We start from the raw sequence: 11,490 nt of genomic DNA on the forward strand, positions 1-11,490 counted from the left end.
ACACAGATACACACACAATACGCTGTAAAATTAACAAATCTGGTATGTTTTCACTAGAAGTGATTGTGCATTGTCCGGGGGCTATCTGCTTTGGGATAATATTGTCTCTTGTCAGAGTAAAGCACTTAAAGCCATATCTATTTATGGGATAGAAAACTATTGCTGATATATAATATGTGGCTGTCTTTCATTTCTCAGGTTTTGAAGCACCATCTCCTGTTCTATAAACAGCCTTCCAGTGACGGTCCTCTGGGCTTCATTCTGTATGATCAACTTCCGTCTATTAGACAGAAATATCTGGAAACTGTGATGGAGACTCTCTGTAAGCCGCAAGAGTCCAACCTGGTCTGATCTCCAATCACATCAATGTGGATCTCTGGCAGTTCTAAAACCAAATCAAACAGATAGTGGGATTCCGTGTGGGAATTAAACATGCAGTGTTCCCCATCAAAGCTGGGATCTTGTAGGAGCGCTGCATAGCTACAGATAGTTAATATCTCGTTAATTAACGAATGAGTCAATAAACAGAATTATTCACTCGCAATCAGTGATTGTCTCAATAGGTTGAGAAACCAATGCATTGTGCGGGCAATGTTTCATGTCTCAGCCCATGTTGGCATCGCCACCAGGCATGGGCAGAGGGGTTTGTTTTACAATCGTTCAGGCGAGAGCAGTGTAACGTCCAAACGAATGTAAAACAAATGTGCGAACAGGAGCCAAACATGTGTCTGCACGTTTATCAAATAATTGTCGTCTCCTGCTGTAATATACGGCTCCGGCGCAGCTCGGGACATTTAACACATGGAGGCACGAATAAAACCGTAGAAATCCCACTTCAACAATGTAAATACATTTAGAAGAAAAAATAAATAAACAAAATGTGTTTTTCTGTATTTTTCTTTTTTATAACAACATGGAAATGAATTGCAAAGGAACCATTATTATATGTAAATTTTATATAAAATGGAATAAAATATTGTGAAGCTTTGCAACTCAGATATTATCATGGTATATGTGTGATCGATGCAATAGTGTGAATCTAGTTTAAGGTTAGTGTGTAATATAGAAATCTACACACATATACATATAATAATATAATAATAATGCATATCGCCATTGTACACACAGTACACAACATCGCCCTAGCCTTCATTAAATGAGCTCATCCTTTACTTACTGACAATATTACAACATGGCGGCCCCAGCGTTCTGTAACGCCATCCTCCTCCTCATACTGTGTATGTTTTATGGGGATTTATTTACTGACAGTATTAGAACATGGCGGCCCCAGCGTTCTGTAACGCCATCCTCCTCCTCATACTGTGTATGTTTTATGGGGATTTATTTACTGACAGTATTACAACATGGCGGCCCCAGCGTTCTGTAACGCCATCCTCCTCCTCATACTGTGTATGTTTTATGGGGATTTATTTACTGACAGTATTAGAACATGGCGGCCCCAGCGTTCTGTAACGCCGTCCTCCTCCTCATACTGTGTATGTTTTATGGGGATTTATTTACTGACAGTATTAGAACATGGCGGCCCCAGCGTTCTGTAACGCCATCCTCCTCCTCATACTGTGTATGTTTTATGGGGATTTATTTACTGACAGTATTACAACATGGCGGCCCCAGCGTTCTGTAACGCCATCCTCCTCCTCATACTGTGTATGTTTTATGGGGATTTATTTACTGACAGTATTAGAACATGGCGGCCCCAGCGTTCTGTAACGCCATCCTCCTCCTCATACTGTGTATGTTTTATGGGGATTTATTTACTGACAGTATTAGAACATGGCGGCCCCAGCGTTCTGTAACGCCATCCTCCTCCTCATACTGTGTATGTTTTATGGGGATTTATTTACTGACAGTATTACAACATGGCGGCCCCAGCGTTCTGTAACGCCGTCCTCCTCCTCATACTGTGTATGTTTTATGGGGATTTATTTACTGACAGTATTACAACATGGCGGCCCCAGCGTTCTGTAACGCCATCCTCCTCCTCATACTGTGTATGTTTTATGGGGATTTATTTACTGACAGTATTACAACATGGCGGCCCCAGCGTTCTGTAACGCCATCCTCCTCCTCATACTGTGTATGTTTTATGGGGATTTATTTACTGACAGTATTACAACATGGCGGTGCCAATGCATTAAAAGCTGAATCACAGAATTCAGCCACAAATAGATGGTGTTTTCTAATTAATTAGCTTTTTTGGCTTAAATTTTACAATGCTGCTTCTAATCATTGTTTACCGAATAATCTCCCGAAAGCCAGAAAAGCTTTTTTTGTGAAAACCTGTCTGAATGAAGGGTTTGAGTCTTGCACTTCATTTAGAAACCACTAGATGGAGAGAGAGAGTTTTGTACTTACCCAGCAGGATGTGTTTAGTGGGAGAATTTAAAGGGAAACGAGAGTATTCCTGGCACTGTAGATTTCTCCCCCTCCCACGGCACCGAAGGGATTTATTACCCCTTCAGTCAATTAACTGGGTCCAGCGCCGAGATGGCCACAATTGCATTAGGATTTCCCTATAGGAAAGCTTTATTCAATGCTTTCCTATGGGGAAAATCTGAGGCTGGAGGTCCTCATGCAGAGCGTCAGATAACGGACCAAAAGTCCATTTAAATCCTGGAAGTCCCTCTAGTGGCTGTCTGATAGAGGAGGAGTTACCACCGCAGGGATAAGGGTGATGGGAACTGAAGGTGCCTACAGTGTCCCTGTAAGAAAACAAACAATAAAATGATATCGTTTAAACCCCTCGCTAATTAGACTAAAGTTTTAATCATTCGACTTTTAAGTAAAGCTTAAAACTTGTGGATTTTTAAAAAAAATGGCTTCTAAATGAGAATCTGGGATACATTTCACCCGCAAAATCACTTTAAATTACATTGGAATCAGGGCTCGGAGACGTTTAATTCTATAATATGCTGTCTGTATCCCCCCCCCCCCTTTACATTGGAATCAGGGCTCGGAGACGTTTAATTCTATAATATGCTGTCTGTATCCCCCCCCCCCCCCTTTACATTGGAATCAGGGCTCGGAGACGTTTAATTCTATAATATGCTGTCTGTATCCCCCCCCCCCTTTACATTGGAATCAGGGCTCGGAGACGTTTAATTCTATAATATGCTGTCTGTATCCCCCCCCCCCCCTTTACATTGGAATCAGGGCTCGGAGACGTTTAATTCTATAATATGCTGTCTGTATCCCCCCCCCCCCTTTACATTGGAATCAGGGCTCGGAGACGTTTAATTCTATAATATGCTGGCTGTATCCCCCCCCCCCTTTACATTGGAATCAGGGCTCGGAGACGTTTAATTCTATAATATGCTGTCTGTATCCCCCCCCCCCTTTACATTGGAATCAGGGCTCGGAGACGTTTAATTCTATAATATGCTGGCTGTATCCCCCCCCCCCCTTTACATTGGAATCAGGGCTCGGAGACGTTTAATTCTATAATATGCTGGCTGCTTTCCCCCCCCCCCCCCCTTTACATTGGAATCAGGGCTCGGAGACGTTTAATTCTATAATATGCTGTCTGTATCCCCCCCCCCCTTTACATTGGAATCAGGGCTCGGAGACGTTTAATTCTATAATATGCTGTCTGTATCCCCCCCCCCCTTTACATTGGAATCAGGGCTCGGAGACGTTTAATTCTATAATATGCTGTCTGTATCCCCCCCCCCCCCTTTACATTGGAATCAGGGCTCGGAGACGTTTAATTCTATAATATGCTGTCTGTACCCCCCCCCCCCCTTTACATTGGAATCAGGGCTCGGAGACGTTTAATTCTATAATATGCTGGCTGTATCCCCCCCCCCCTTTACATTGGAATCAGGGCTCGGAGACGTTTAATTCTATAATATGCTGTCTGTATCCCCCCCCCCCCCTTTACATTGGAATCAGGGCTCGGAGACGTTTAATTCTATAATATGCTGGCTGTATCCCCCCCCCCCCTTTACATTGGAATCAGGGCTCGGAGACGTTTAATTCTATAATATGCTGGCTGCTTTCCCCCCCCCCCCTTTACATTGGAATCAGGGCTCGGAGACGTTTAATTCTATAATATGCTGGCTGTATCCCCCCCCCCCTTTACATTGGAATCAGGGCTCGGAGACGTTTAATTCTATAATATGCTGGCTGTATCCCCCCCCCCCCCTTTACATTGGAATCAGGGCTCGGAGACGTTTAATTCTATAATATGCTGGCTGTATCCCCCCCCCCTTTACATTGGAATCAGGGCTCGGAGACGTTTAATTCTATAATATGCTGGCTGTATCCCCCCCCCCCCCCCTTTACATTGGAATCAGGGCTCAGAGACGTTTAATTCTATAATATGCTGGCTGTATCCCCCCCCCTTTACATTGGAATCAGGGCTCGGAGACGTTTAATTCTATAATATGCTGGCTGTATCCCCCCCCCCCCCCTTTACATTGGAATCAGGGCTCGGAGACGTTTAATTCTATAATATGCTGGCTGTATCCCCCCCCCCCCCTTTACATTGGAATCAGGGCTCGGAGACATTTAATTCTATAATATGCTGGCTGTATCCCCCCCCCCCCCCCCTTTACATTGGAATCAGGGCTCGGAGACGTTTAATTCTATAATATGCTGGCTGTATCCCCCCCCCCCTTTACATTGGAATCAGGGCTCGGAGACGTTTAATTCTATAATATGCTGGCTGTATCCCCCCCCCCCTTTACATTGGAATCAGGGCTCGGAGACGTTTAATTCTATAATATGCTGGCTGTATCCCCCCCCCCCTTTACATTGGAATCAGGGCTCGGAGACGTTTAATTCTATAATATGCTGGCTGTTCCCCCCCCCCCCCCCTTTACATTGGAATCAGGGCTCGGAGACGTTTAATTCTATAATATGCTGTCTGTATCCCCCCCCCTTTACATTGGAATCAGGGCTCGGAGACGTTTAATTCTATAATATGCTGGCTGTACCCCCCCCCCCCCCCCCCCACCCCCCTCCCTTTACATTGGAATCAGGGCTCGGAGACGTTTAATTCTATAATGTGCTGGCTTTTTTTCCCCCTCCCCCCCCCTCCCTTTACATTGGAATCAGGGCTCGGAGACATGTTTAATTCTATAATATGCTGGCTGTACCCCCCCACCCCCCACCCCTTTACATTGGAATCAGGGCTCTGAGACATTTAATTCTATAATATGCTGGCTGTATCCCCCCCCCCCCTTTACATTGGAATCAGGGCTCGGAGACGTTTAATTCTATAATATGCTGGCTGTATCCCCCCCCCCTTTACATTGGAATCAGGGCTCGGAGACGTTTAATTCTATAATATGCTGTCTGTATCCCCCCCCCCCTTTACATTGGAATCAGGGCTCGGAGACGTTTAATTCTATAATATGCTGGCTGTATCCCCCCCCCCCTTTACATTGGAATCAGGGCTCGGAGATGTTTAATTCTATAATATGCTGGCTGTATCCCCCCCCCCCTTTACATTGGAATCAGGGCTCGGAGACGTTTAATTCTATAATATGCTGGCTGTATCCCCCCCCCCCCTTTACATTGGAATCAGGGCTCGGAGACGTTTAATTCTATAATATGCTGGCTGTATCCCCCCCCCCCTTTACATTGGAATCAGGGCTCGGAGACGTTTAATTCTATAATATGCTGGCTGTACCCCCCCCCCCTTTACATTGGAATCAGGGCTCAGAGACGTTTAATTCTATAATATGCTGGCTGTATCCCCCCCCCTTTACATTGGAATCAGGGCTCGGAGACGTTTAATTCTATAATATGCTGGCTGTATCCCCCCCCCCCCTTTACATTGGAATCAGGGCTCGGAGACGTTTAATTCTATAATATGCTGTCTGTATCCCCCCCCCCCCCCCCCTTTACATTGGAATCAGGGCTCGGAGACGTTTAATTCTATAATAAACTGTCTGTATCCCCCCCCCCTTTACATTGGAATCAGGGCTCGGAGACGTTTAATTCTATAATATGCTGGCTGTATCCCCCCCCCCCCCTTTACATTGGAATCAGGGCTCGGAGACGTTTAATTCTATAATATGCTGGCTGTATCCCCCCCCCCCCCCCTTTACATTGGATTCAGGGCTCGGAGACGTTTAATTCTATAATATGCTGGCTGTATCCCCCCCCCCCCTTTACATTGGAATCAGGGCCTGGAGACGTTTAATTCTATAATGTGCTGGCTGTATCCCCCCCCCTTTACATTGGAATCAGGGCTCGGAGACGTTTAATTCTATAATGTGCTGGCTGTATCCCCCCCTCCCCCCCCCCCTTTACATTGGAATCAGGGCTCGGAGACGTTTAATTCTATAATATGCTGGCTGTATCCCCCCCCCCTTTACATTGGAATCAGGGCTCGGAGACGTTTAATTCTATAATATGCTGGCTGTATCCCCCCCCCCCTCCCTTTACATTGGAATCAGGGCTCGGAGACGTTTAATTCTATAATGTGCTGGCTGTATCCCCCCCTCCACCCCCCCCTTTACATTGGAATCAGGGCTCGGAGACGTTTAATTCTATAATATGCTGGCTGTATCCCCCCCCCCTTTACATTGGCATCAGGGCTCGGAGACGTTTAATTCTATAATATGCTGTCTGTATCCCCCCCCCCCTTTACATTGGAATCAGGGCTCGGAGACGTTTAATTCTATAATATGCTGGCTGTACCCCCCCCCCCCTTTACATTGGAATCAGGGCTCGGAGACGTTTAATTCTATAATATGCTGGCTGTATCCCCCCCCCCCCCCCTTTACATTGGAATCAGGGCTCGGAGACGTTTAATTCTATAATATGCTGGCTGTATCCCCCCCCCTTTACATTGGATTCAGGGCTCGGAGACGTTTAATTCTATAATGTGCTGGCTGTATCCCCCCCCCCCTTTACATTGGAATCAGGGCTCGGAGACGTTTAATTCTATAATGTGCTGGCTGTATCCCCCCCCCCCTTTACATTGGATTCAGGGCTCGGAGACGTTTAATTCTATAATATGCTGGCTGTATCCCCCCCTCCCCCCCCCTTTACATTGGAATCAGGGCTCGGAGACGTTTAATTCTATAATATGCTGTCTGTATCCCCCCCCCCCCCTTTACATTGGAATCAGGGCTCGGAGACGTTTAATTCTATAATATGCTGGCTGTATCCCCCCCCCCTCCCTTTACATTGGAATCAGGGCTCGGAGACGTTTAATTCTATAATATGCTGGCTGTATCCCCCCCCCTTTACATTGGATTCAGGGCTCGGAGACGTTTAATTCTATAATGTGCTGGCTGTATCCCCCCCCCCCCATTTACATTGGAATCAGGGCTCGGAGACGTTTAATTCTATAATGTGCTGGCTGTATCCCCCCCCCCCCCCCTTTACATTGGATTCAGGGCTCGGAGACGTTTAATTCTATAATATGCTGGCTGTATCCCCCCCTCCCCCCCCCTTTACATTGGAATCAGGGCTCGGAGACGTTTAATTCTATAATGTGCTGGCTGTATCCCCCCCCCCCCCCCTTTACATTGGAATCAGGGCTCGGAGACGTTTAATTCTATAATATGCTGGCTGTATCCCCCCCTCCCCCCCCCTTTACATTGGAATCAGGGCTCGGAGACGTTTAATTCTATAATGTGCTGGCTGTATCCCCCCCCCCCCCCCTTTACATTGGAATCAGGGCTCGGAGACGTTTAATTCTATAATATGCTGGCTGTATCCCCCCCTCCCCCCCCCCCCTTTACATTGGATTCAGGGCTCGGAGACGTTTAATTCTATAATATGCCGGCTGTATCCCCCCCCCCCCATTTACATTGGAATCAGGGCTCGGAGACGTTTAATTCTATAATATGCTGGCTGTATCCCCCCCCCTTTACATTGGATTCAGGGCTCGGAGACGTTTAATTCTATAATGTGCTGGCTGTATCCCCCCCCCCCCATTTACATTGGAATCAGGGCTCGGAGACGTTTAATTCTATAATGTGCTGGCTGTATCCCCCCCCCCCCCCTTTACATTGGATTCAGGGCTCGGAGACGTTTAATTCTATAATATGCTGGCTGTATCCCCCCCTCCCCCCCCCTTTACATTGGAATCAGGGCTCGGAGACGTTTAATTCTATAATGTGCTGGCTGTATCCCCCCCCCCCCCCCCCTTTACATTGGAATCAGGGCTCGGAGACGTTTAATTCTATAATATGCTGGCTGTATCCCCCCCTCCCCCCCCCTTTACATTGGAATCAGGGCTCGGAGACGTTTAATTCTATAATGTGCTGGCTGTATCCCCCCCCCCCCCCCTTTACATTGGAATCAGGGCTCGGAGACGTTTAATTCTATAATATGCTGGCTGTATCCCCCCCTCCCCCCCCCCCCTTTACATTGGATTCAGGGCTCGGAGACGTTTAATTCTATAATATGCCGGCTGTATCCCCCCCCCCCCTTTACATTGGATTCAGGGCTCGGAGACGTTTAATTCTATAATATGCCGGCTGTATCCCCCCCCCCCCCCCTTTACATTGGAATCAGGGCTCGGAGACGTTTCCGGCAGGGGAGCAAATAACAAGTGGCTTTTCACAGACACAATGGATTATTGAAACCTCTGCAACAATATCCACCTCGGCCTCTGTGAGAAATATCTACAATCCCGGCTTTTACATCGGAGATTTCATTTCTATTAGCTTTTTACTCCTTTCAGTATTTTTTTGTCAATCTGTATTTTATTGAGGCATATGAGATGGGATACAGAATAGAGAGAGGGAAATGTGCATTTAGTATACAGTATAGGGTTCAATAACAATGGTGGTATCTAACATTTCCTTAATATTTGTACCTTTTTTATGTTTTATGGTTTAACGTTGCTTTTGTAAACAGGTTTAGGTAATATGCAGTTTAACCCCTTAAGGACCAAACTTCTGGAATAAAAGGGAATCATGACATGTCACACATGTCATGTGTCCTTAAGGGGTTAAGTAGCTTAACAGTGACTAGTTGTAATAGGTTAAGTGAGCAAGCTTAGTATAGGGTGGGTGTGCAGGCTCAGTAATTCCCTGTTGTGTAACTTTAACTCAAATAGTAAGAACACGCTAACACAATAAGCGATTAGCTGCTTGCAAATACTGACGTGCCTATATCTCTGGGCTCCCCCCCACTGCTATCTGCCATACTACTCCTTTCAGTATTGCCGATAGGAGTCAGCGCAGGGCTTGGCTGTAATGGTGTATTTTCTGAGTTAAACGCCGTCATCGCGGAGAAAGTGCTAATATAGAATGGCGCAGAATGTGTACGCTGTGACATCATAGGACTGGGTATGATAACAAACCGCAATAAATGGAGAAAGTTCTCTCACCATAACAAACGGTAAATATTAGGAAATAAATCAAACAAAGTGACAGGTCCGTTCTTCATTATTAATTATTTTGAGTCACGATACAGAAATCTTGTGCAGTATATTGACTTATAGATAGATTCCAAGAGAGGGGGGGAAATGATATTAATGGGACACTATAGTCACCAAAACAACTTTAGATTATTGAAGCAGTTTTTGTGTAAAAATCACATTCTTGAAGTCTCTGCCACTTAGGAGTTAAATTACTTTGCTTCTGTTTATGCAGCCCTAGCCACACCTCCCCTGGCCATCACTCACACCGCCTGCATCAAAACATCATGGGTTTATTTTCAATCAGATGTTAACTTGCTTTAGAAGTTTTTATCTCCTGCTCTGTACATTGAACTTTAATCACACACAGGCGGCTTCTGGATGGTCTACCAAGCTATTAACAGAGCAGGAGATGAGATATTCTAAATTAAACAAACGGTGCAATTAACAAAGTTTAAACATTAGATGACTCTTTACAGGAAGTGTTTAGGAAGGCTGTGCAAGTCACATGCAGGGAGGTGTGACTAGGGTTCATAAACAAAGGGATTTAACTCCTAAATGGCAGAGGATTGAGCAGTGAGGCTGCAGGCGGGGCGGACTGACAGGTCGGGCAGATCGGTCATGGACCGAGGGCCCGAGGCAGTCAGGGGCCCGGCAGCACAGACATGCTCTGGCTGAGGAGATCAGAGATGATTCCTCCGTTATTCCAGTGATATAGGGCCCCTGCAGCATATCACTCTGTAGTTAACCCCCTCCCTCCCTCCCCCGTTTCCCCTCTCTCAGGGAGACCTGGCAGTGAGTATTCAGTTCTTGCAGCCAGGTCTCCAGCCGTGCGGTGCTGTGTGTGAGGAGGAAGAGGCGGGGCCAGGAAGTGACATCACGTCCTGCCCTGCCTGAAGAGCAGCCGGAAGATATGGAGCTGCAGCAGCCTGGCAGACAGCACAGGTAAGCTTCTTATAATTTTAATTCAGCTCAGCACCCACCTCAGCCCCCCTGTACCCACCTCTGATCCCAGTACCCACCTCAGTGCCCAGTACCCACCTCAGCCCCCAGTACCCACCTCAGCTCCCAGTACCCACCTCTGATCCCACCTCAGCCCCCCTGTACCCACCTCAGCCCCCCTGTACCCACCTCTGATCCCAGTACCCACCTCAGTGCCCAGTACCCACCTGTGCTCCCACCTCAGCTCCCAGTACCCACCTCAGCTCCCAGTACCCACCTCAGCCCCCAGTACCCACCTCAGCTCCCAGTACCCACCTCTGATCCCACCTCAGCCCCCCTGTACCCACCTCAGCCCCCCTGTACCCACCTCAGCCCCCCTGTACCCACCTCAGCCCCCCTGTACCCACCTCTGATCCCAGTACCCACCTCAGTGCCCAGTACCCACCTGTGCTCCCACCTCAGCTCCCAGTACCCACCTCAGCTCCCAGTACCCACCTCAGCTCCCAGTACCCACCTCTGATCCCACCTCAGCCCCCAGTACCCACCTCAGCTCCCAGTACCCACCTCTGATCCCACCTCAGCCCCCCTGTACCCACCTCAGCCCCCTGTGCCCACCTCAGCCCCCCTGTACCCACCTCAGCCCCCTGTGCCCACCTCAGCCCCCTGTGCCCACCTCAGCCCCCCTGTACCCACCTCTGATCCCAGTACCCACCTCTGATCCCAGTACCCACCTCTGATCCCAGTACCCACCTCTGATCCCAGTACCCACCTCTGATCCCAGTACCCACCTCAGTGCCCAGTACCCACCTGTGCTCCCACCTCAGCTCCCAGTACCCACCTCTGATCCCACCTCAGACCCCAGTACCCACCTCAGCTCCCAGTACCCACCTCTGATCCCACCTCAGCCCCCCTGTACCCACCTCAGCCCCCTGTGCCCACCTCAGCCCCCCTGTACCCACCTCAGCCCCCTGTGCCCACATCAGACCCCCAGTACCCACCTCTGATCCCACCTCAGCCCCCCTGTGCCCACCTCAGCCCCCCTGTACCCACCTCTGCTCCCACCTCAGCCCCCCTGTACCCACCTCAGCCCCCAGTACCCACCTCTGCTCCCACCTCAGCCCCCCTGTAACCACCTCAGCCCCCTGTGCCCACCTCAGCCCCCCTGTACCCACCTCAGCCCCCAGTACCCACCTCTG

The 11,490-nt window shown here is 48.2% G+C and overlaps 1 protein-coding gene across 1 annotated transcript in view; it reads left to right on the forward strand.

The window, feature by feature from the left end:
• Positions 1–1,000, forward strand: part of RPAP1 (RNA polymerase II associated protein 1) — a 79,531-nt gene extending 78,531 nt beyond the window's left edge. The window contains exon 25 of the mRNA XM_063439956.1: positions 199–1,000. Within this exon, the coding sequence (XP_063296026.1) occupies positions 199–351 (153 nt within the window). The 3' untranslated portion in view covers positions 352–1,000. The remainder of the gene's footprint in view (positions 1–198) is intronic.
• Positions 1,001–11,490: the final 10,490 nt, after the last annotated feature.

Source organism: Pelobates fuscus, chromosome 13, assembly GCF_036172605.1.
Source record: "Pelobates fuscus isolate aPelFus1 chromosome 13, aPelFus1.pri, whole genome shotgun sequence".
Taxonomy (NCBI): Eukaryota; Metazoa; Chordata; class Amphibia; order Anura; family Pelobatidae; genus Pelobates; species Pelobates fuscus.